The 26,369-nt window shown below is 39.3% G+C and overlaps 1 protein-coding gene across 3 annotated transcripts in view; it reads left to right on the top strand.

Moving 5' to 3' along the window:
- CHL1 (cell adhesion molecule L1 like) overlaps positions 1-26,369 on the top strand; it is a 110,732-nt gene that overhangs the window by 62,528 nt on the left and 21,835 nt on the right. For all 3 annotated transcript variants that reach the window (XM_004372697.1, XM_004372698.1, XM_004372696.1), the window contains 8 exons: positions 3,250-3,390; positions 3,727-3,838; positions 5,259-5,425; positions 8,113-8,278; positions 15,748-15,872; positions 19,806-19,907; positions 20,102-20,299; positions 21,748-21,818. In XM_004372697.1, the coding sequence (XP_004372754.1) occupies positions 3,250-3,390; positions 3,727-3,838; positions 5,259-5,425; positions 8,113-8,278; positions 15,748-15,872; positions 19,806-19,907; positions 20,102-20,299; positions 21,748-21,818 (1,082 nt within the window). The remainder of the gene's footprint in view (positions 1-3,249; positions 3,391-3,726; positions 3,839-5,258; positions 5,426-8,112; positions 8,279-15,747; positions 15,873-19,805; positions 19,908-20,101; positions 20,300-21,747; positions 21,819-26,369) is intronic.

Below are 26,369 nucleotides of genomic sequence, written 5' to 3'. Positions count from 1 at the left end.
AGCCACTCTGAGGGAGAAGGATGTGACAGTCTGCTTCTGTAAAGATTATAGCCTTGGAAACCCTATGGGGCAGTTCTACTCTGTCCTGCAGGGTCACTATGACTCATAACTGAATTGATGGCAATGGATTTGGTGTTGTGTTTGGATTGTGTTGATATAGAGCTTGTCATGGGGCAGACAGTATAAGGAGAAGTAAAGGGGATAATGGAGTTAACACTAAAGGGCATGGAACTCTGGGCCTGCCAGGTAAGAGTGAAGAATCAGATCAGACTCCCAGTCCTTTGCATCAGTCTCTAAGAGTTCAGCCTTGCGAATTCTCAAGAGATGGGTAATAAATGGTCCTAAGGATTGTGATAGTTTTCTATTGTTACTGTAACAAATTATCACAAATAGAGTGACTCAACACAACACAAATTTATTATTGTAGTTCTGTAGGTTAGAACTATTCCTCAAGTATAACAATGATTGTGAGAATGACGCAGGGCCGGGCAGTGTTTCGTTCTCTTGTACCTAGGGTTGCTATGAGTCGGAACAGACTCCATGGCACCTAACAACAACAACATAGGTTATATATCTGACACAGGGCACCTTGGGCTAAATCAAGGTGTTGGCTGGTGTCTTAGTCATCTAGTGCTGCTACAACAGAAATAACACAAGTGGATGGCTTTAACAAACTGAAATTTATTCTCTCACAGTATAGTAAGCTAGAAGTCCAAATTCAGGGCATTAGCTCCAGGGGAAGGCTTTCTCTCTGTCAGCTCTGGAGGAAGGTCCTTGTCATCAATCTTCCCCTGGTTGAGGAGCTTCTCAGTGCAGGGACCCGGGTCCAAACGATGTGCTAGTCTCCTGGCTCTTGTTTCTTGGTGGTATAAGGTCCCCCTACCTGTCTACTTGCTTCTCGCTTTTATATCTTAAAAGAGATTCACTTAAGACACAAACTAATCTTACAGATTGAGTCCTCCCTCATTAACATAACTTCTGTTAATCCCACCTCAACAGCATCAACATAGAGGCAGGATTTACAACACACAGGAAAATCACATCAGATGACAAAATGGTGGACAATCACACAATGCTGGGAATCATGGCCTAGCCAAGTTGACACACATATTTGGGTGACACAATTCAATCCACGGCAGCAGGGAGTACCAGGGATTTCTGGAAGGTCTAAGAGAGAATCTACTTCCTTACCTTTTCCAGCTTCTAGAGGCTGTCCACATTCCTTGGCTCATGGCTCCCCTCCTCTATCTTCAAAGCCAGCAACAATGCATCTTTCTGACATTCATCCATACTCACATCTTCCTCTGACTATAGCAGGGAAAGAAAGGTTCTCTGAATTTAAGGACCCATGGGATTAAATTGGATTTATCTGGATAATCTCCCCATCTCAATGCCTTTCATTTTAACCATACTTACAAAGTCCCTTTTACCATGTAAATTAACATAGTCACAGGTTTTGAGGATTAGGGCGTGGACCTTCTTTGGGCAGTCCATCATTATTCTGCTTACCACAGAGACATAATCAAACCGAAAACCAAACCCACTGCTGTCGAGTTGATTCCAACTCACGGCAATCCTGCAGGACAGAGTAGAACTGCCCCATAGGGTTTCCAAGGCTGTAAATCTCATGGAAGCAGATTGCCACATCTTCTTCCCATGGCACAGACATATACTGGCAGTAAAATCCTGCCCCGTAGCTGTTTTTCAGTAATCCCAACAAATATTTATGAATGTCTCCTCCATAATAGCCTTTTTTTAGGTGCTGGAGACACATGTACAACCACACAGAAAAGGCCCTGCCCTCCTGAAGCTTATGGTCAAGTGTAAAAGTATTTTTTTGACTCTAGGGGCAAAAAAATGTAATAAAAAATCTTCTAATTAAATATCTAATAATTAATGTCTTCTAAAACTTCATATAGTTTCTATTTTGTGTAATGGAGACACAGGAAGCACAAATAAATTAGATTTACTGGTAATCTTGTCATGTTATTAAATCTACAAATTTTAATGAATTTGCCCTCGCTTGATATTCCTAAGTAATGTGCTTTTCTTTCTACCACTTGTTTTTAGTGTTATAGAAACGTATGGAATGTGCAGTCCCTGGCATCCAACTTTCTTACTTCTAAACCAAAAAAAAAAAAAAAAAAAAAACCATTGCTGTCAAGTCAATTCCAACTCATAGAAACCCTATTGGACAGAGAAGAACTGCTCCATTGGGTTTCCAAGGAGTGGCTGGTGGATTCGAACTGCCAACCTTTTGGTTAGCAGCTGAGCTCTTAACCACTGTGCCACCAGGGCTACAATGAATATATTTATGCTGATCTAGCAGGTTCTGAACAGTCAGTGAGATAGCACATGTGCCAAAGAATTCTTTTCCCTTTAGTAAATGAACCAGAAATGTTAGAGCTCCTCACTTCCAAAAGGTATTTCCAGAAGTATACATGGATCCAAAGAGGGGGAGGTTTTACAGCCAAAAAGTAGAAAACTTGACCTCTGCTCTCAAGAAGGACTTAGTTTTCCTGGAAAAATGAAATACGTGATATATGTACCAAGAAAATTGAAATGAAAGGTATAAGACTAGAAAAATTATGGAAGGACAGAGAAGTGAAACAGAGCAACAAAGATGTCAACGTGAGAACAGCAGACAATATTGTTGCATTGGGACGGGTCAGGCAGTGTTGATCACATTATTGGTGATGGGCAGTATCAGGATGGAAATTCAGAAGAGTAAGTGAAGTTCGGAGCCCTAGTGGCACAGTGGTTAAGAGCTCAGCTGCTAACCAAAAGGTCGGCAGTTCAAATCCACCAGGGACTCCTTGGAAACCCTATGGGGCAGTTCTACTCTGTCCTATAGCCTATAGGGTCACTGTGAGTTGAAATCGATTCCACAGCAGTGGGGTTTTTTTTTTTTGGAAGTGAGATTCAGTTCTTAATGAGACCTGAATGCTAAACAGATAATCTGGAATCTTATTTGGGGGCATGGGTGTGGGAGACAGTGAGCTGGAGGCCAACAGATATTTTAGCAACATTAATTTGATGAAAGAAATTGAAACCGCAAACCTAAAGGGTTTGGAAGAAAAAAACACCCATGGTTGATCCTACAGAATTCTAAAGAATCAGCTTTCATGCACTATTATTCACCCTAAACTGGTCTTAAAATATAAATACTGTGTGACACGTTTAATAAATGGCATATAAATATTTTATGTCCTATTCTTTATCAAACTGACATTCTTTAATCTCTTTCAGATCATCTATTTGCTGGCAACTTCATCTCCTCAAGGGAAATCAGTTTTACCAACCTACAACCAAATCAGACTTCTGTGGTCCAGTGTGAAGCCTCAAATGTCCATGGGACCATCCTTGCCAATGCCAATATTGATATTATAGGTAAGCATACCCGAGAGCAGACTGTTAACCTGCTATTCTAAAGGAAAATGATCCAGGTAATACTCATAAGCACTGGCTGAATTCTTGACACATAAAACATGGGGAAAAATCAAAGCACCGTTCAGCATGCATTTGGGTATTAGGCTTCGCACTAAAACTGTACTTGCAAAAATGAATTAAATTGGGATGCTTTTCTAATTTAAGAATGTGTTCTGTAATATTAAGCTGCTTTCTTTTCTTATAGCATTAATGTGGATAAGATGTAGAACAATGACATTTGCACGTATTATTTCTTACATGAAAGTTTAAAACTGTATTTATATTCTTTGCAAATAGATATCCACCCATTGATACAAACTGAAGACGAAGAAAATTATGCGGCCATGGTTGGGTACAGTGCTTTCCTACATTGCGAGTTCTTTGCATCACCTGAGGCCGTAGTGTCCTGGTAAGCTGGCACACAGTTTTCTTAAGAGAGTGTCAGGTGTAGAGTCCACCTTGTTTCTTCATCCATCATTTGACAGGCTGTGTTCGGTGGCTGCATGAACTCAAAACCTCTGAGAAGTAAGATAGCAAACTTAATTACCTATCTTTCCCGGAAACATTGGCTTAGTTTCTACATTTTTCTCATGTGGGGAAGTATCAAGAGTTATTTCTGTTTAAAAACAGGGAAGCAAAGAATTGAAGTGATTACTAAGACAATTTAAAATGTGGATTTCTTTTTTCATTTTGGGAATATTTAAAGTCATACATAATGTCATTGTTGTTGTTTTGGGACTATCTAAATAATTATCTAAACTTGTATTTAATTACAAATATATACGCTTAAAAGTTTCCAGTATCTATTTTGATTTTTATTGCTTAAAACATTTCCATCATCTATTTTGACTTTAATTTCCAAAGTATTGTTACTGTAATAAGTCTGAACACATTGTCATATGCATCTGTCATATTGGTTCTTTTACTGGAGAAGCTTGGTTAAACTGAGTTATACTAATAAACTGTTCACCTAGTTTGGGTAAGGAGAGGGAAACAGGGCATGCCAGTGCAGAGTTGTAGCCTGTCTTTATTTAAAATTTTGATAGTGTGTTCATTGTGGATTTTTGGCATTAATTTTGATTTAAAAAAAATATTGTATTAACCATTATTTATCTTAATGACTGACCTTCTTGGCACTTCTCCCTCAAATTTTGCATCTGAGGTAAGTGCCCCACTTGGCCTCACCCAAGTCCTGGCCCTGGAAAATGCTGTGGGAGCAGCAGCCTCAGTTTGCCCTTGGCATTTTTAAGCTCCAGCAGTCACTTGTGTGAGATTTCCAGTGTAAGTCAAGCTGTGGCAGCAAATGCTCGGAAAATGGATGAACGTAGCAGAAAAGGACTGTGGAGGTGATAAGGGTAAATGTAATCCATGTCCACAGGACATGTAAGACTTCCTGGACTGTAATATTTCTGAATGACCAATGTTCTCCCAGAACAGCAGGAGATTTGGAGGGTTCATTATCTCTTTCAATTACTAGCTTCTCCATTTAGTACCCTGAAGCAGTCATTAACTAAAGAGTTCACCATCGATAAGCCAGCAAGTATTTATTAAGCTCAGAGGACAGATGCAAAATGGTGCTGACTGCTATGACAAATACCGCTGAAGCAAAGAGCGTGGACCCAGACTTCCTCTAGCCACAGTCTGGTTAGGTAGATAAGATATACACCCATGATCCATTTTGAGAAAAATCCAAACCCCCGTGGAATCTTTCATAAGGTCTGCTAAGCCCCTGAAGAAGAGGTTAGCTTGAATGACATCAGCAGCCAGTTTCAAAAAGAGTATACAATCCCGTCACTCTCCAAACGGATTTATGCTTTCTATGTCTACAGGCAGAAGGTGGATGAAGCGAAACCCCTTGAAGGCAGACGGTACTATATCCATGAAAATGGCACATTACAGATCAATAAAACCACAGAAGACGATGCTGGGCCATATTCCTGTTGGGTAGAAAATGCTAAAGGAAAAACTGCAGTCACAGCCAATTTGGATATTAGAAGTAATTTTATTTTATTTTTACTTTGCATGAATTATCATATGCGTCCCATTTCTCTCTCTTCTCTGTCTCTCTTCCTTTCTTCTTCTCCCCTTCCTTCCTGTCTTGTTTTTTATTATTTTACAGTATTTGACTCTTTTTGTCCACTAAGTCATCCAATATGCCACCCCCATGGACTACATTTTCAAAGCACATAAACATTTGCTCAGCATGTCTCTTTATCCCTTAGGTCTCCCTGCATTTTTAAGTGTCATGTAGAGATTTCAAAATGTCCTTATAAAGTCAGTGAAGATGATTCTTTTTATACTACAAAAAGCTAAAAACAAGCAAAACAAAAACAAGCTAACCTAATCCAGGTCAAGCAATTCAGCCAAGGTCAAAGCAGCAACAACGTGAAGCTCAAAGACTGGCCCAAAGTGGGCTTTAAAACTGCTCAAATGGTGAGCTGATGGCCAGATAGATGGAGAAGTTCATGAACTTTCAGTCTGCTCTTACAGCCATTTTATATGTAAGGAATATACAGGCAGTCCCTGGGTTATGAACGAGATTCGCTCCTGAGTGTGTCTTTAAGAATTTGTAGGTAAATCGAAACAGGTCCACAGGTTCTTATTTAGTCTTACCTTAGTGCAAGCCCTGGTGGCCACAGTGGTCAAGAGCTACAGTTGTAAACCAAAAGGTCGGTAGCTCAAATCCACCAGGCACTCCTTGGAAACCCTATGGGGCAGTTCTACTCTGTCCTAGGGGGTAGCTATGAGTCGGAACTGACTCGACAGCAATGGGTTAATAGGCTTTAGTGCAAGGAAAGGCTCAAAGCCTTTTCAATGATTTAAAAGCTGCACATGCAGCAAGGTGATTGTGATGATGAGTTTGTTGTCAGTAGGGGTTGGTTCAATCATTTTAAAGTGAGGTCAAATTTACATAACACTAAAGGGCAAGTATGAGTTGCCTATAAGTTGGACTTTGTAACTCAGGGTCTGCCTGTATACGAATCATAACAATGAAGGGTTATAAGGATGCAATTTTTTGCATATAAAGATAGTAATGTCAAGAATGGAGTTGAATAAGAGTCTATAGTGTAGTGATTTAGAGCATGAGCGTTACTCTCTGCCAGGCTTGTGTTCAAATCCTGACTCAGGCTCTTACGAATTAGGAAACCCTGGCTCCTCACTTAATTTCCTTTTAGCCTTAAGTTACCTTCTCCGGAAGATAGGAATATTATTATTCATAGAGTTGTTATAATTATAAAATGCCACAATGAATGCAAACTTCTTAGCAGAGTCCTGGCACATAGGTAAGAGCTTGTTAAATGATACCTGTTATTATTAAATCGATCCCTGACTTTAAATTTAGAATTACGATGTTTCATAATTCGCTTAAAATTAGATAAATGTAATGCCCTCTACAAGTTTTGTGTCTGGGATACCAAATAATCAATTTTACCAACACTTTCACTTCTATTCAGTCACTAGAATAACATGGAGATAGCAGACATTAAAACACAACTGAGAAACTGGAGGTGAGCTAATGCATGCGGCTTCTGACAGGGTCACCAAGCGCCACATTGGAGTAAAACAGATCTATTTTTAAAATGATGTTACAGAGGAAGGATTTTATGTTTTGAAACAATCATAATGAAGGAAACATTTTTCTCGATGTCATAGTGCCAATCTTTTAGCTTCATATTGTCGCTGGTAATAGTTTATTTTTATTTTAAACTATCACTCACGGTCACTCATTCAACAGGTCTACTGCATGCATTCAACAATGCCTACTGCATACATTCAACAATGCCTACTGCATGCACTCAACAGTGCCTACTGCATGCATTTAACAGTGCCTACCGAACGCAGGCTCCTACCTAGGCTCTGGGGATACTGCAGGGAAGCAGTACAGGCACAGGCCCTGCCTTCATGGAACTTACCTTCTAATTCCCCACCTTCATACTGATCATTAACCTGTGCAGGGGACATCACCATTTAACCTCAGGTTTCTGAATTAACAAGAAACATATTAACAGAAAATCAACTACTTTTCCTTTTTTCTTTGTGGTGGTTTGATCGTATGTCCAGAAGCACAACAAGGGGAAATTATATTACTTTCACCTGTTAGAGCCACTTGTTAGCTCACACATTCCTTTCTCCCTTTGTCCAGGAAGTAGTGGGGGGAATTGCTAAACTATTACAGGCAGTCCCCAACTTACAATATATTCGAGTTACGATGAACCACACTTACGACCGTCTGTTTTTTGTACATCTTATCATTAGTAATATGTACTACATACAATGTTGCAGTGTGTAATTTGTTGATGTCATCATATCTGTAAGTTTATATGTAGTGCTTCCAACTCGTAAAAACAAATAAAGATCAAATTTATAAAGATACTGATAATAAAAGGCAACAGTAATGAAAACTAAAAAAAAGGAGGTATTCGACTTCTGTCAGAACTGGCTTATGACAGAGTTGGGGACCACCTGTAATTAATCCTTCCACGCAGAATTTGTCAGTTGCCCATCCTTGAATGGTAAGCAAATGGTAATGGTGTATGATGTTAGAAAATTACAGTGGGACAAACACTGTAAGAGGATTTGATGATTATGTTGACAGTTTTGGTTGATTAAAATTGCAGGCACTTAACAGCTAACTAAGCTGTGCTCTACAGTTCTAACTAGTATCTTTGTTGATAAAAACAGATGCCACAAAACTTCAACTCTCTCCTAAGAATCCTCGTGTCCCCAAATCACATACGCTTGAATTACATTGTGAGAGCAAATGTGACTCACATTTGAAACACAGTTTGAAGTTGTCCTGGAGCAAAGATGGAGAAGCCTTTGAAATTAATGGCACGGAAGATGGCAGGTGAGTAAAGTGTCAAATATATTATAATATTGGCATGAGATTAATATTCTGCATTAAAAAAAAGTTCTAAAAATATTATCACTCAATTAAAATGCAAAATTTGTTTTCAAATCAACATTCAAAGGGTGATCCAGTGGCCTTGTTTAACTTTTCTATCAAATGCTTATCTTGTTTGGCTACTGACTTTTATTATAATGGGTATCATCTTGTTGTAAACAGCCCTGGGGGTGCAATGTTTAAGCACTTGGCTGCTAATCAAAAGGTCAGCAGATCAAACCTAGCAGCTGCTCCATAAGAGAAAAGACCTGGCGATCTGTTCCCGTGAAGATTTCAGCCCAGGAAACCTTATGGGGCAATTGTACTCACTCCTGTAGGGTCATTACAAGTCGGAATCAACCCAGCGGCACACAACAACAAAAACAGCATCCTGTTAGTGCACAAAATAGAAACCACTGTAAGCATTCGGGGCAGAAAAGGATTTATTGCATGAGTTTGACTGGTTATAAAACCATGGGAAGGGTAAAGAAGCCAGGCTTAGAGGGGGCTGCTTACTAAGCTTTTGGCTAATGATCACCAGGCACTGCAGCTGCAATCCAGACGTCTGGAAACTGCAGCTGCTTCTGGCACTGCCACCACATCCACCCCAATGGTGCTGCTGGTGAGTCCAGCCATGGCCAGTTCTCATGGCTGCCAGAGTCACTTGTTGCCTCTCTGCCCCAGAGAAAATGGTGTCCATTTCTGTTCTACCTTTCAAATCTCACAGGAGTGCCATCTCTTTGGCAGAATCCAAATCCTATCCAAATTCTTCATGACAAATAAGAATCAAAGTATAGTTTGAACCTTCCAGCCTCTGTAATATGAAAAGAATGTTCAAGAAAATGTGAATAGATGCTGAGTAGCAGTAGACAATATTAAGCACATCAGAGAAAGAGAAAACGATATTCACTGAGTGCCTACTATGCCTTTGGAAGGCATTTACCAGTGCCCACTTCCTTCGCTCTTGCCTTGTTACTAAGCAGGGGTTAAACACTGACCATCTTTGAGCAAAATCTCACCAGCAGTTATGTTTTGTTATTCATCATTATGACTAAAATAAACCTGAAGGTCTTTAGATAGGACACATTCTCCTCAGAAGAGATGGCAGCATAGTGTCTTGGTTAAGGGCAGGGACTCTGGATTTAGATGACCTGGGTTTGAATCCTACTCTGTCACTTCTTGGGTCTATGAACTTAGAGAAGTTACTTAATCTCTCTCTGCCTTACTTTTACTGTTTATAAAATCATTTTTGATTTAAACAAGAATTACCTTTGTCACAGGGTTGTTGTGAATTAGAAAATACCAAGTACTCAGTATATTTTAGCTGTTATGATTCCTACCACTCCTTTCTCCAGTCTTTCTGACCCTGTCTCTGTGTGTGTGTCTATGTGTGTGTGTGTGTGTGTGTGTGTGTGTGTGTGAGACCTCTGTACTAAGCCTTGGTACTTAACTCATTTCTTCCCCTCCTTTCTATACATATGTAAAAGTTTGTGGAAAGGCAGCATATATATTGCAACCAGTTGTCACTGAAACAAGAGGAGATTAGTTATATGTACCTAAGGTGACACGTTACAACACAGATACCATGTCTTCCACCTTAGGTTGGGTCTCAATTGATCTGTCAGCTACTCGGGCTTCCCCCAGGTCTCCCCCTCTTGTCACTACTGCCTGGTTATCTGGGGTCATCATGTGACCTCTGGGCTGCAGCCAAGAAGACAGTCAGAGACTCATGTCCTGTTAGTGATGTGATATACATATTTGGACCCTGCTCTCAGAAACTCCAACCTGCCTCTTTGTATGACCCAGTTTTACAGTTTCTGCAGGATGCAGGGCTGACACTCAAATGAGCCTCTGGCTATCTGAGTGGACTGAGCACTGTTGCAGATGTTCTCCCAATTTTCCCTAAGGTGTGGGTGGTAGGGCAGTAACCTTAGCTCAGCAGAGACCTCAGGAGTCGGAATGCTGGGCATGACTGCTGCTGGCTAGCTTTGACTGGTGCCAAGAGCAGGCATTGAATATATGGCAAGGGACCGAGATCATAAGTATCTGCTAAATTTCTAGAGAACCATCAGTAAGCTCCTGTTTCTCACCTCCTCCTGGGACAACTCCTCCTTATCAATAGACTGGGGACAAGAAGCTTTTACTTAAAAAGAGGTTGAATTTCTAATCAAAGGGTAGAACCATAGAGAACACCAAGAAGAGAAAACTCCTGCTTCTTTTCCTTCCTGTCCCCCTGCACGTGTGGATGTGTGCTAAGTGTGAGAAACCACGTTTCTGGACCATTATGCCCACTGGGTGCCCCATGTTATGCTAGTGCTTCCCATACACACTTTCCCTTATTAATTCTCACAGCTGACCTTTAGGTAGGCAGAAATGACCCCAAGGAATTTTCTATGAATTTCTAACCTGCAAGTGGTTATAGCCCACACACTATTGTTATGAAAAATGAAATGGGACAGGGATATGAAAGCATTCTTAAAATTGGTACTGTGCTTCACAAATGTAACAGGTACTGCTCATGGCTGCAGGCAGAGTGAGGACTCAGTAGCAAGGAAGAGAGGTGTTAACAACATATCAGCAACCAGCAACAGGAAAAAGGGATGTTGAGAACACAAGTTGGAGGGCTCTATCCTTGGCACCAAGGAAGGGCTGTTTTTTTTTTTTTTTTTTTACCCTCCCCTTAGAAATGGTAGCAAATGAATGGGGGAGTGATGATGCAGAAATAATAATGAATGGTCCCTTCCCAACAAATCAGAAATTAATGTAATTAGCTCAAACGCAGGAGCAAGAGGGACAGGAATTGGGGGGCATTGAAATATCTGCCATGTGAAGTGTGATTAATGATAAGCCAGAAATGAATAAAATTTTTTGATTAATATTGTTAGCTAGGAGCCCTGGTGGCACAGTGGTTAAGACCTATGACTGCTAACCAAAAGGTCAGCAGTTTGGGTCCACCAGCTGCTCCTTGGAAACCCTACTGGGCAGTTCTACTCTGTCCTCTCTGTCCTGTAGGGTTGCTATGAGTCAGAACCCCTTTCAAGCACATACCACGCCAGGCTCTATACACTAATCCCTCTATGTGCTTTATCTCATTGACGTTTCTAGAAGAGAAAGACACTATTGTTACCTCTATTTTTTAGATGTGGTGTATTAAGGTCAATGTTTTCTTCAAGATTATGCAGGTAATAATTGGTGGAATTAAGCCTCAAACACAGATCTCCAAAGAATCACTTTTGGCATACTGCCTTCAGCAAAATGTGGCTATTCCACAGACGGAATGGAGTAAGAAGACAAAGATGCTTAACAAGGGTCAGGGACTAGCAAGTTGGATGTTGTAGATGAAGGAGGTGAGAGGTTAAGGTAACAATAGGTTTCTCAGGTGAGGTAATTAGGTAGGTATAGACAGAGGAAAAGACTGGGAGGAGAGGGTAGGAATGGACATGAAACAGAATTCCTTGAGAATAGAAACAATAGGACTTCTTCAAGCAGAATCCTGTTGTGTTGTCTTCTGTTCTGTTGAGTGCCAGTGAATCAATTTTGACTCGTAGTGATCACATGTGTCAAAGTAGGTCTGCCACATAGGGTTTTCTAGGCTGTAATACTTATGGGAACAGATCGCCAGGTCTTTCTCCTGTGGAGCCACTGGGTTGGTGCGGACCACCAAACTTTTGGTGGATAGCCGAGCACTTAACCATTGCACCACCAGGGCTCCTTAAGCAGAATCCACTAGACTTATTATCAGGGATGGATTATCCAATAGGCAAGGTAAGAATGATGCTTACCTTGCTTACCAGGTCATCTGGAGTGAGCAATTTCACATTTTTTCACCACATCAAAGGTTCTGCTATTAGATGTGGCTGGCATCTGACTCTCTCCCAACCTCACAGCACCTGCCTATATTTAAAAATGTAAGTTTTTGAATTTACATCCCTGAAAGAGACAGATGACCCAATAAGCAAGGTAAACAAGGGGTTACTTACTAATTTGTAGTGAACAATGTAGTGAACCATGGTGGACAGATTTCAGCAGAGCTTCCAGATTAAGACAGACTAGGAAAAAGGACTTGGCTATCTGCTTCTTAAAAAAATGGCCAGTGAAAACCTTATGAATAACAGTAGAACATTGTCTGATATAGTGCTGGAAGATGAGCCCCTGAGGTGGAAGGCACTCAAAACACAACTGAGGAAGAGCTGCTGTCTCAAAGTAGAGTAAACCTTAATGACGTGGATGGAGTAAAGCTTTTGGGACCTTCATTTGCTGATGAGCCACGACTCAAACTAAAAAAACACAGCTGCAAACATCCATTAATAATCAGAACATGGAATGGATGAAGTATGAATCTAGGAAGCTGAAGAAAATTAAAACAAATACACCAGAGCCAAAGTACGACCTTGAGTATATCCCATCTGAATTTAGAGACCATATATAAAATAGGTTTGAGGCACTGAACACTAATGACTGAAGACCAGACGAGATGTGGGATGACATCAAGGACATCATACATGAATAAAGCAAAAGGTCTTTAAAAAGATGGGAAAGAAAGAAAATATTAAAATGGATGTCAGAAGAGACTCTGAAACTTGCTCTTGAATGCAGAGTAGCTAAAGCGAGTGGAAGAAATGATGAAGTAAAATAGCTGAACAGAAGATTTCATAGGGCGTCTCAAGAAGACAAAGTAAAGTATTATGATGAAATGTGCGAAGACCTGAAGTTAGAAAACCAAAACGGAAGAACACACTCGGCATTTCTCAAGCTGACAAGAACTGAAGAAAAAATTAAAGCCTCAAGTTGCAATATTGAAAACTCTATGGTCTTCAGTATGGATTACACCTCAATGTAAAGAAAACAAAAATCCCCACAACTAGACCTATAAGCAACATCATGATAAATGGAGAAAAGATTGAAGTTGTCAAGGATTCTGTTTTACTTGGATCCACAACTAACGCCCATGGAAGCAGCAGTCGAGAAATCAAATGACACATTGCAATCTGTTGCAAAAGACCTCTTTAAAGGGCTAAAAAAACAAGGTGTCACTTTAAGTACTAAGGTGTGCCTGACCCAAGCCATGGTGTTTTCAGTCGCCTCATATCCCTGCAATAGCTGGACAATGAATAAGGAAGACTGAAGAAGAATTGATGCTTTGAATTATGATGTTGACCAAGAATATTGGATATACCATGGACTGCCAGAAGAAAGAACAAATCTGTCTCAGAAGAAGTACAGCCAGAATGCTCCTTGGAAGCAAGGATGGCAAGACTTTGTCTCGCATACTTTGGACATGTTATCAGGAGGGACCAGTCCCTGGAGAAGGACATCATGCTTAGTGAAGTCAGTGAAAAAGAGGAAGACCCTCAATGAGATGGACTGACACAGTGGCTGCAACAGTGACCTCAAACATAGGAATGATTGTGAGGATGGCTCCCATGGGGGCCTCGTGGCTATAGTGGCTTTGTGCATGGCACAAATGGCCTTGTCTGAAGGTGTCGAGGTAATTCGACTGTAGCACTTCATCAAAGAAGGTAAATTTTTCAAAAATTGTCATTGCATCCATTATGCTGATATTATGTCAAATGGACACATAACTAACATGAACTGAGAAATTAAATTGCATCAAAGCTTTATCAGTCAAGAATTATAGTGAGGCTCTTGACTCCAGGTAATATCAATTGGTAAATCTTTCAGTAATTGGTGTAGGAATAAGAGGTTGACTCTGTCTACATAAAAAAGTGTTTGACTTTACTACACTTTGAAGTGGTTTTCTATAATTCAAACTTCTAAGCAGTTGATAAGAAGTATCATTTAAAAAGCTCTATTGTATCAGTTTCCCCTCCTCACAATGATAACATTTAAATTACTTCAACTACGTAGCAAGCTGCTGTGAATATATTTTAAATTTAACGGACTTTACAAAAAAAATAATTGAATAACTGTGTTAACAATACATAGGTGTAGTGTCAAGGGTATTTCTTCATGAAAAACCAACGTTCACGTAGTAAATCTGGTTATAAATTTGCAACAGAACCATTGTTTAAAAAGCTAGTAGCAAATGTTTTGCCGAAAGAAGTGCAAGACTGCCATCTACTGTTCAGATAAATCACATACTTTAATTGTCACCAGATCTTAACGTGCATGCTATTTAGGGAACCAAGGAAGCTTGTTAAAAATAGAGATTAGCTGACTCCATCTCAGATATTCTGATTCTGTAGTTCTGGAGTGGGGCGCAGCAATCTGCCTTCGTAGCAAGCATCTCAGTTGATCCTATGTAGGATAGCAAACCAAAACAAACCCATTGCTGTCAAGCAGTGGCCTCACTAGGGTGGTGCTGAGGGTGAGGACCACACTGGGTGACATTGTCAGAGGGGGTGACACCAAAATGACTGTCTATAAAAATATCCCTGTAGTTAGTTGTAACAACAAAAACATTTTTCATAAGCCCAGTTTACATGTACCAATATACCTACAATGCTAAAACTCTATACTAATTTACTTTTTGAACCTTCTAATGCACTCCGGTCACAGCTATAATTATTACCCAGTTACAATGACGCTTCGAATCACGTGGTTTCCTCTGCACGCGCTGTTGTTTTGGTTGCTGCCAGAGTTCTCATAGTCGCTCATTTTCTCAAATTTTCTGATGTTTTAGCTACAATATTAGTATTTGTGAACCTATATCAATAACTTTTTTGAGAATGAAGTAGAAATAAAGAAAAAGGAATGATATGTGAGAATTACAATTTATGAGTAACAGTAGTACAAAAAACATTACTAAGTATTCTGAATGGTCTGGTACTGGAGGACGTCCATGGGGAGGGTGACACCATGAGTTACCTCACTGGGTGACACCAACCCTAGTCACGCCACTGCCATTGAGTTGATTTTGACTCATAGCCACCACAGTACAGAGTAGAAACCCCAGTATAGGGTTTCAAGGCTGAAATCTTTATGGAGGCAGATTGCCGCATCTTTCTCCTCCAGAGAGGCTGGTTGGTCCGAACTGCCAACCTTTTGCTTAGCAGCCAAGTGCTTAACCACTGCACAACCAGGACTCCTTATGTAGGATATAAACATATCTTGAAAATGATTCAAATAAATCTCAGCTGTTGTAAGGTACTATATACGTTCTTTAGGCACATCAGACAACACGCACAGTTCCATCGATGACCTAGGCATCACAGATGGTTGGATTTTATAATTTTAGTTAAAAAATCATGGTCCCTTTCATGGCTATGGAAACATTTGCATACACCTGAATGAAACTTTATCTCTACTTTGCATCTCTGGCGTTTTCTAAAAAACTGCATTAAGTGAAGTTTTTCTTTTCACTTCTGCTCAAATTGCTTTCTGTGGGAATATACATTTTTAAACAGATTGTTTTCTAGGTGTTTGTTTCTGTTATTTTCATCCTCATCATATACTCATTTTTTTTCTAATAGGATAATTATTGATGGAGCTAATCTGACCATATCTAATGTCACTTTAGAGGACCAAGGTGTTTACGTCTGCTTGGCTCAAACTGCTCTAGATAGCACTGCTGATATAACCCAAGTAACTGTCCTTGGTAAGTGCATAACAATGAGAAATCTGTTTCTTTCTTCTCCATGACAGATTAAATTCCATTCTTCCTATGGGATTAACATGATGATTATTTAATTTGAGCCCCTGCATGTATGTTGCCGGTTGATTTTTTCATTTAAAAAGTGGACCCACTTTCACATATTTTCTTGTCTTCTCGTTTTAAAGAACTTAATTCATGCTTAATTGCTTTCCTCTGTATGAGTAAGGTTGTCAGTAGAATTGGGAGGTAAGCAAAGCTCTCGGCAGAGAGAAAAGTGAAGCTGGCTTGAGTTACAAGAGCGCTGAGCCACCTTTCCTAGTGTGCAGAGGAATAGGGTCAAGTGATAGAAGTGGGCTGGAGTGGAGGGTCAGGATGGGGGGCCTGTGGTGGTGGAAAAGGGGTCGTGCTCTAACTCAGAAACAAAGGCTTAACTCCCGAGGTTCCAGGAAGGCTAGGGAGGACTTCAAGGGTTCTATAAAGGAATGCCTTTGAATTTTTTTTTTAATAAAAATGCAAATTAGAACCAATGTGCGCACTTCACTAGTGTAAACAATGCAATTACCTTTCAAATCACCAATGTTTTAACTGTTAGACGGTCTGCTGGATATCTTCCATTTTCCATTCTAGAGTTCCTCTCCATCCAGCTCTCTGACCTGGAAAGCTGACCTGTAAGGACATCATCAGCAAACTACTTGCCCTCTAGCTTTCCTTTGGTTCAGCCAGAGGGGAGTCCAGGCAGTAGAGGAGAGGGGTTTGGAGAGTGTTTGTACTCACTCCTCCCTCCTTCCAGGCTGGCGATATCCCTCTGCCAAAGGTCATTGTCCTTTTGCCAAGGGTCGATGTCCCTCTGCCAAAAGTCAATGTCCCTCTGCCAAAGGTTGATGTCCCTCTGCCAAAGGTTGATGTCCCTCTGCCAGAGATCGATGTCCCTCTGCCAAAGGTCAATGTTCCTCTTCCAAAAGTCACTGATTCTCTCAAGGAGACTCCCCACACAGTGCTCTCCAGTGTGATCCGAGTCACTGCTTCCCCACCACCAGTATTTCAAGTTTTTTTCTTTCTTTCTGATACCTTGTCCATACTGTCTTAAAGAGTTCTTTATTAAAAACAATTTGAGATATCCCAAAGTGAGTAAGCTATTTATTTCTTGCTGGGACCCTGACTGATACGGACATTTTTACAGTTTTCTCTTATTTCCTCCTTTAACTTTGTATCAGTGAGCACCATTTCCGTTCTCCTTCAGCTAGATGATTTGCCTAAGCTCCTTTATCCATATGTCATATGTCTAAACCAACCCTAACTTGTTGCCATTGAGTTGATTCTGACTAATGGTAACCCCATGTATTACAGAGTAGAACTGCTCCATAGGGTTTTCTTGGTTGTAATCTTTGTGGAAGCAGTTTGTTAGAGCTTTTTCCACAGAGATGCTGGTGAATTCAAACCACCAATCTTTAGGTTAGTAGCTGATTGCAGACCATTTGCACCATCCAGGCTCCTGTTATCTGTCTAGGTCGTTCTTATTAACAGGCATTCATATCTTTAGAACTCTGCCTGCTAGGGTCCATGGGTAGGTCGCTCAGTAAAGACTGAAGGAAAAAGAATGAGAGTTTCTTCTGAGGTTCCTACCTCAGAAGGTAGGTGAAAAATAGGTAAACAGGCTGATCTCCTTAAGTAAAGCAAATGGCCACCATATTGGGCTCTCAAAAAAGAGAAGCAGTTTCTAGTTGTGTAGAAGGTATACACTTTGCTCAAAAGGGATGTAACTTTTGGCAACATATTTGGCCATAAGGAATTTAAGTTTCTCCAGGGCTCTAAAAGCAGAAAGGCTTAACCCTTTAGTAATTATTCCAACCAGATTGACCTTAGGTAAATTCAAATTTATTGCAGGCACCATGAATGTAGGAATAAGTATCAGAATTCCTGGATTTTGTCCCTGAGTATTTGAGCAGTGACAGGCAGCAAAGGGGCTGGGCTCCTTACCACTTGGTGCTCAATTTCTAAATTTCAGTCTTGTGATTAAGCTGCCATCTTCTAGAACCACTTAGTTTTGGTAATTTTAAATAAGTATTGGCTATGATTATACACTGCTTATGTATAAACGAATCTACCATTTTTTTAGAATCGTTGTTATGTGATATTGAGTCGATTCCAACTCATAGCAACCCTACAGAGCAGAGTAGAACTGACCCATAGGGTTTCCAAGAAGTGGCTGGTGGATTTGAACTGCTGATCTTTTGGTTAACAGCTGTCGCTCTTAACCACTGCTTCCACCAGAATAAAAATAGACCATTTTTAAAGAATATTCTATGAAATAGTCTGCATTTTCTTAGTCACTGTTTTCTAATAGTTTAGGTCAATCTCTGGTTTAAAAAAGCATATCTTATGAACTGATAGTAACAAATGATTATAGACCCGTGTGTAACTTCTAAAAGACTTATTTTTTTTCCTGGAAAACCATTTGTAAAAGCATATTCTTGACCCATTTTAAATCGAAGTTACTCAGCAGTCTTCACATGGACTTCCTTTGAGAGTGTCAGTCTTTTAAGTCTCAGCTGCAAGTCCATCAACCCTAGCTCAGTTTGATTCCTTTTCATGTCAGAGGGACCAGGTTTTAATCTCAGATGCAACCCGCTGCTCTGTTTGCTTCAGGAACCTCCAGAAACGAGTGGGCTTTTAGTAGTGCTGAAGAGAAACCGAAGTTTCGGAACTCAGAGATTCTGTAATCTGTTGATGAAATAACTTAAGTCCCTGAAGTTTGGACACAGTCACCAACGGCATTTTAAAAATAGGCATGTTCCCTTATGAATTGAAAACAATGTTTGTTTTTTATCGTTGTAAATTTCCAGTTATTGGCAAACATTTAACAGGTGCAGTACATGTTGCTCTCCACTAGAGAAGAAAGCACCCATTGAAAGGCCGCATTAGATAATACGTTCATTGCTTTCTCTGAGAAAAGATCAATGCTGTAGAATACTTGAGAGAATTCAAACCAAATTTTGAAAGTAAGGACCATTAGAGAGATTTCTTTTTACTGTTTCTTTTATTTTAAAAGCAGTAATTTCCCTGTACTTTGATACTCTTAAAATTTGTCACCTCCTATTCAACTTTCTAGTTTCTGTCACAACATTCCTCAGTGCCAAACCTCCTCTTCCAAAATACACGGTCTTCCTACTCTTTTTCAGAACTCAAAGCCAAGAGAGTATAGAAGTTACTAGAATATACTGAGACTTCTTTGTTATAAATTATAATAAAAATTCGAAGCAGTTGCAGAAAAAAAGACTGACATCATGTGCTCTGTCTTATTTTTCTATAACTGTAGGACCTCATTTTATTGCTCTAATATGATAATTATATGCATGACTGAAGTGATAGTATATTTTTCACTTACTCATTTGGTCACAAAACATTTATGTGCAAAGCATTGTGGATAATGCAAAGATTAATAAAATCGGGTCTTTACCCTGGAAGATGTGCTTAGTCACATATAGGAAAAGAATTAGGCGTATAAGTAAGCATACCAGATGGAAGAAAGTAAGTGGTCCATTTGATATAGATCATGATTCTCAAACTTGAGTGTACGTCGTCTTCCCTTAGAGAATGGTTTAGGAATGCAGGTTCCTGGGCCCAACTCATTCAGTAAGCCAGGGCCTAGGAATCATCATTGTTAATGACCACCCCTAAAAAACCCTGGTGCCCGTTGTCAAGGATGGCCTTTTGAGAACTCTCTTGTGCATAGAGGGAGATAATACCTCCAACTGGGAAATAGATGTGAAAAAAATCTGCATTTGAAAAAGAACCAGAAGGGCTGGTAAGATGTGGACAACTCAGAGTGGAGACGTAGACCTTGGAGAGGAAAGATGGCTGGCAACATGGCTAAGTGAGGGAATCAGGTAAACAAAGGCAATGATCTACATTTTCCTTACCTTTGTCTTTCATTAGATATCCCGGATCCACCAGAAAACCTTCTCTTGTCTGAAAGACAGAACAGGAGTGTTCGGCTCACTTGGGAAGCTGGCGATGACCACAATAGCAACATCAGCGGTAGGGAAGACTTGGGATGGCATTATACTTACATTACAGCATCAAAATTAATATTAAAGCCATTTTACCACCTTTGGTGGATTATCCCTCTTAAACACCCCTTTAAACTGTCAAATTGTATATAAATCTTCATATAATTTAAACATACTTAACAGATTCTGTTTTTTTTTTTCCCCCCATGTACATAATGCCAGAGTATATTGTAGAATTTGAAGGAAACAAAGAGGAACCTGGAAGGTGGGAGGAATTGACTCGAGCCCAAGGAAAGGAAACAACGGTCATGTTGTCTTTGGCTCCGTATGTGACATACCAGTTCAGGGTCATAGCTGTGAATGAAGTAGGGAGAAGTCAGCCCAGCCAGCCATCAGACCATCATGAAACACCTCCGGCAGGTATGTAGGTTCTTACATCAGGTTTCTAACAAAATATTGTCGAGTCAATTCCGACTCATAACGACCCTATAGGACGGAGTAGAACTGCCCCATAGGGTTTCCAAGGAGTGGCTGGTGGATTCAAACTGCCGACCTTTTGGTTAGCGGCCAAGCTCTTAACCACTGTGCCACCAGGGCTCAAGTTTTGCTCCGTCTTTGAATGTATGAAAAACATTAAAAAGATCGAGATAGTGGTGCAGGATTTTAAATGTCCCCAAATAGAGAGCTTGAAAAATTCTGTAAACTAGTAACACAAAATATGAAAGTATAGCTCACTGCCGTCAAATCAATTCTGACTCATGGAGACCCTAAAGGGCAGAATAGAACTGTCCCGTAGGCTTTCCAAAGCTGTAAATCTTTAGCGAAGTAGACTGCCACGTCTTTTTCCCACTGAGCCATGCGTTCAAACAACCAACCTATTGGTTGGCAGTCGAGTGCTTTAACCACTGTGCCACCAGGGCTCTTTATTCAAAGTATACAGTCTCATAATTACTGCATAAATGTTTGTTAGACAGCAGGGAATTAGGGGTGATTATACCAGCAAGCATTGCTCTGAGTAATTTCTGATACCTATCCGGTTTAAATTAGATATCGTAAAGTAAGTCCTAAACTGAAGCTCAGTATATAGAAAGCCAAGGATTCACCTTTCTGGAATAAATCTTCTGACTCATTAAGGGCACCTTGTTAAATTTTTAATTTATCTAACATCATTAGCTTTTATAGATTAGTGTATCTTTATATCTCAACATCTAACTAAATTCCCAAGACTTAAAAAAAAAAAGAAATTCATCTCAAGAATAACAGAGCTAAAATTTGTTACTAAATTGGCACTGGCCATCTATGAGGTCATAGCATATATTCTTTCTTTCTTTTTTCTGGGTGAAATAAATATGCTAGGATATAATCCTCTTTTTGGACAAAGAAATAGCAATACAAGTACTAACTAAATCAAATAATTTTGTTATTTTTGTATAAACTGAATTTAGCACTGGACTCCATACTTAGTCCTTTCTAATAAAATTGATCCACTGGAATATATTTTATGATTACATTAACCAGTTGCCTTCAAGTCAACTTTGGCTGATGGCAACCCCATGTGTGTCAGAGTAGAATTGTGCTCCACAGAGGTTTTCAATGCCTGATTTTTTTTTTTCCAGAAGTAGGTTGCCAAGCTTTTCTTCCAAGATGCCTCTGAATGGACTCAAGAACATTACATTACTCCTTTAAATAAAACATTTATTTAAAAACTTTATATGTATTTTTAGGACCTAGATCAGATACAAAGTAATAAATATGAACAAAGTTATTTAAATATCAGTTTGGGGAAGTAGGGTGGAGGATGACATAATGATTTACCTGTATATTACCATATAATGGGAAAAATAATTTTAATGCTTATAATTTTTCAGCTCCAGACAAGAATCCACAGAACATAAGAGTTCAAGCTTCTCAACCCAAGGAAATGATTATAAAATGGGAGGTAAGTATTCCTCAATGTGCTTTCTATATTTTTTCTTTTAGGTCTGCATGCTAAGTACAATAATAGAACAATATAGTTTTTTTTTTAATTGTACTTTAGATGAAGGTTTACAAAACAAACTAGCTTCTCATTAAACAATTAGTACACATATTGTTTTGTGACATTGGTTACGAACCCCACGATATGTCAACACTCTCCCTTCTCGACCTTGGGTTCCCTATTACCAGCTTTCCTGTCCCCTCCTGCCTTCTAGTCCTTGCTGCTGGACTGGTGTGCCCTTTAGTCTCTTTTTGTTTTATGGGCCTATCTAATCTTTGGCTGAAGGGTGAACCTCAGGAGTGACATCATTACTGAGCTAAAAGGGTGTCCAGGGGCCATACTTTCAGAGTTTCTCCAGCCTCTGTCAGGCCAGTAAGTCTGGTCTTTTTTTGTGAGTAATAATTTTGTTCTACATTTTTCTCCAGCTCTGTCCGGGACCCTCTATTCTGATCCCTGTCAGAGCAGTTGGTAGTGGTAGCTGGGCACCATCTAGTTGTGCTGGACTCAGTCTGGTGGAGGCTGTGGTAGTTGTGGTCCATTAGTCCTTTGGACTAATCTTTCCCTTGTGTCTTTGGTTTCCTTCATTCTCCCTCGCTCTAGATGGGATGAGACCAATGGAGTATCTTAGATGGCCATTCACAAGCGTTTAAGACCTCAGATGCTACTCACCAAAGTAGAATGTAGAACATTTTCTTTATAAACTCTGTTGTGCCAATTGAGCTAGATGTTCCTGAGACCATGGTCCCCACAGCCGTCAGCCCAGTAATTTGGTCCCTCAGGGAACAATGTAGTTTTTTAAGAACAACAAAATATGTTTTGGGGATGAGATATATCTGTGAGTCACCATCAATAAATATTATAATGATCATTGTGATTAGAATGATCAGTTGTAAAATAGAGTTTAACATTGTTGTATGATTTAAGGAAGATAATATAGATTGAATTAATCAGAAGTTTCAGATTCCTAACCCTTTTACTACCAGTTCTGTAGATTCTGTAGCATTCAAAAAATACTGAAAACTTTTGCTATATTTTAAGGTATAGTCTCCTAAATATTATCTATATCAAAAAGATGACCCACAAGTTATACTGATTGTTTATTAAGCACTGTTAGGCATTTATATACCCGTTGCTGGGAACTCCCAGTTCTGCTTGGCAGGACTCCATCCGGGACTAAAAAGAGACTGAGTTGGGGAGAATGAAAGGCAGCTCTATTGGCTGGCCAAGCAAGGAGACAGTTGGGACTAAGTGCCTTCCAAAACTGCTCACAGGTAGCTTACTGAAGCTGGTTTATATAGGCAAGATCAGTTACAAAATACAAAATGGCAAGCACACAGGCGTGGAGCGTTCCAGAATGAGTAAGCGTTTTCTAAGGCCTGGGTTCGATTCCCTGCACAGGAAGAAGTTAGCCATTTTTGTTCATTAGCATGTTAGCTCTTCACCCAGGGGCACAGATTTACCATGCATGAGGCAGTTAATGAGCTGAAGGTTATCTGGAGTGCCAAGATGGAGGGCAGGACCCGTTTCAGCTGGTTCCAGCTAGCTGTTGGCTGTTTCTTTTCAAAGAAGTTCTGAGGAGAAAAACAACTTCAGGAAATGGGCTGGGTGAGGTGCTGTCTTGAGGAGACAGTGGTTTTAAGAAAATGGCCCTAGCCCTGTCTTACACTCATTTCTAGTTCTTAAAACAACCTTGGCAAGAAAGCATCATTCGTATCTTGATCTAGTTATAGAAACTGAGGTCCAAGGTAATTGAGTGTTTTGCCTGTCACTGTAAACTAGAAATTAACAAAGTGAGGATGTGAACATGGATATCTCTGGACTTCAAAGTCCACTTTTTTCCTTTTACATGCTTCAGTTAAATGTTAGTAAATAGACTTTAAACTTTAAATTGGTTATGAATATTTATATTTGCTCAGAAGATTAATTTTTTTAGTGTTATTTCCAAATTTATTCTGTAGCAGTGGAGTTTGTTTTTTGTTTTTTTTTTTTTAAATCTACTTCTTGATCATATTTCATTAACAAGTATACTGACATACCTTCAATCATTCTGACTAATAGTAGGCCACCAAAATTGAAATCAATGTTGCTTTCTTTGTAAATAGAGAATATTTTTTAATTTATGCTGGAATATACTAATTTGTTTCCACACTTATTCCAGGTATGATTTGTTATAGAATTTTAGAATGTGTAAAGTTTCTTTTGCTTTTTTTTTTCCTTCTTACATAATCACATGACCTATACCTGGAAAATATTTAGCCAACAATTTTTGTATCAACACTAACCCTTTATTTCTGTTTCAGTGACACCAAGTTTTGTAAATTTAAAATGTATAAAACTTGAAAAAAATTGGTAATGTAACAAACTTAAATATGTTAAGGAGTGTTACTCTTTCCTTGAATTTGCTGGTTATAAATAGTTGCCACTATAGTGTTAACAAGAACTATTTAATTTATGGTCTGAAATTATCCATGAGTCTTTTATTCTTTTAGGGAGTCTCTATCTTATCCTCTTTAACTTCTATGGAAATTTACGTAAGATAAATAATATACCTGGTTAGATATCAGTGAAACTATATAATTAGCAGATCAGTTCTTCAGAGAAGCACAGCATGTTCATGGCCCATTAATCCTCACCACTCAGGTAGCTACGGTAGCTCAATGGTATCAACCTTATGTTTCCTATAGAGAAGCTGGGACTCTCGGAGCTTAACGAGTTTACCCAGATGCCATGTGCTGAGTCAGCAATGAAAAGAGGCAGAAATTTTCAGTCCTCTTTAGTGCTCTTCTTACATAAAGTCACTATTTTTTTTCCTTCTTTCCTAAAAGATGCAGAAGACTGTATACTAATGCTCTGTTCTAGGAAGAATGGTACTAAACTAAGAAATTGTTTATAATTTGTCTTTAAAGAGCAAACGATATGTAATTTAGTAACTCAGTGACTAAAGGAAGAAAGTAGTCAGAGGGATTTGGAACCACGTTTATAGTTACATTCATATGTTTCATTTTGTTTCTTATTACTGTGAAATGTCAGAAATCTAATAGCCATAGGCAAACCCATCAGAGCTCGCTAACCATCACAAACAGGAAAGCCATAATCATGCTTGCAAGCCTTATCTCACAAAAATAAAGGAAAAAAAGGCAAAAGTTTACAAAACTAAGACATCTAGAAAGCATTGCCTAATGAAAGCTCAACAATGAGGCTCCAGCTCCAGTCTGCTGAGCTTCATGCATTTCAAAAGGGGCCCACCTTGATGCTAAACGCATTAGAACCAGAGTAATGTTCTACCTATAAGGTCTGCAGGCGTAAAAAGTGACTGGTATACCGTGAAACAAATAAAACTGAAGAGTTAACATTCATTCACCGAGTATCGCTTTGCACTGACTATCCTGCAGAAAGGAGTTACATGCCAGAAATTTCCCAAGTTGACAAGCAGATAGTATGATTGAATTACCAGACCCACTCAGAGACTGACTCACAAAACAATTCAGTCCAGAAGATAGTAGTCAGAGAGACACATTTGTATTAAAAAACAAAAACAGTTGATCTTCCACAAAAGGAATAATAAAGCATTTCAACACTAGGAATAGATTGGTCATTCTTAATTTTGTTGCTGTTCTTGTTTGTTTGTTTTTACGTTAAAGATGATTAAATTAAAAGTAACATGTTAAATTTTACCTTATGGTAGAACTATTAGTTTTAGTTAACATTGTCTTCTAAAAATCACTTTTCACGTATTAGGTGGGTCATGAATCACCATATATTTTAAGTGCTAAAAAATAATAATGCGAGTTCCGGCAAAATGGCCCTCTAGGCAGAAGCACCACGCCATCCCTCCACAACAAAGATCTGAAAAACTAAGCCAAACAGAGAATACAACAATCCTGAAACCCTAAAACATAAAATGAAGAGGTAAAGAACTCAGCCAAGCACCAAATGGAGTGAGAAAACTGACAGAGAACGGAGAGCGAGGAGAGATTCATGCAGAGGTCCTGTACCAGCTAACGCAGCGTGGATCCACCATCTTGGACTCCTATCGGAGACCAGCAAACAGGGGTACGAGAAAGCAGCCTCACAGAGCATCCAGCGGGAGACAAAACACAACCGGTACAAAACAAACAAATCTACAATCAATCAACAAGAAAAATAACTACCGAATGCCCCGAAAACAGCAGACAATATCAAAAGATTTACAAAAACAGTACAGGATGGTTCCAGTAGCTGTCCAAATTAAAACACCAGATGACTCTCCTGTGGAAGAAAATGCAGTAGAAGTACCTGATAGGGAATTCAAATCTCTAATACTCAGAATTTTCCGAGAACTGAGGCAAAAAGCTGACAAACATGAGGAAAAAATAGACAAATTCATGGAAAATACAGACAAAAAATTGGAAGAATTCAGAAAAATGATGCAGGAACAAAATGCCAAAATAAATTCACAACTAGAAATTATACAAAAACAACAATTAAAAATCCAAAAGATAAACAACAAGATTTCAGAAATGGATGATGTCA

The sequence above is a fragment of the Trichechus manatus genome, unplaced genomic scaffold (genome assembly GCF_000243295.1).
Source record: "Trichechus manatus latirostris isolate Lorelei unplaced genomic scaffold, TriManLat1.0 scaffold00020, whole genome shotgun sequence".
Lineage (NCBI taxonomy): Eukaryota > Metazoa > Chordata > Mammalia > Sirenia > Trichechidae > Trichechus > Trichechus manatus.
The sequence above is the reverse complement of the archived record's forward strand: the minus strand, read 5'-3'. Positions and strand labels throughout refer to the sequence as shown.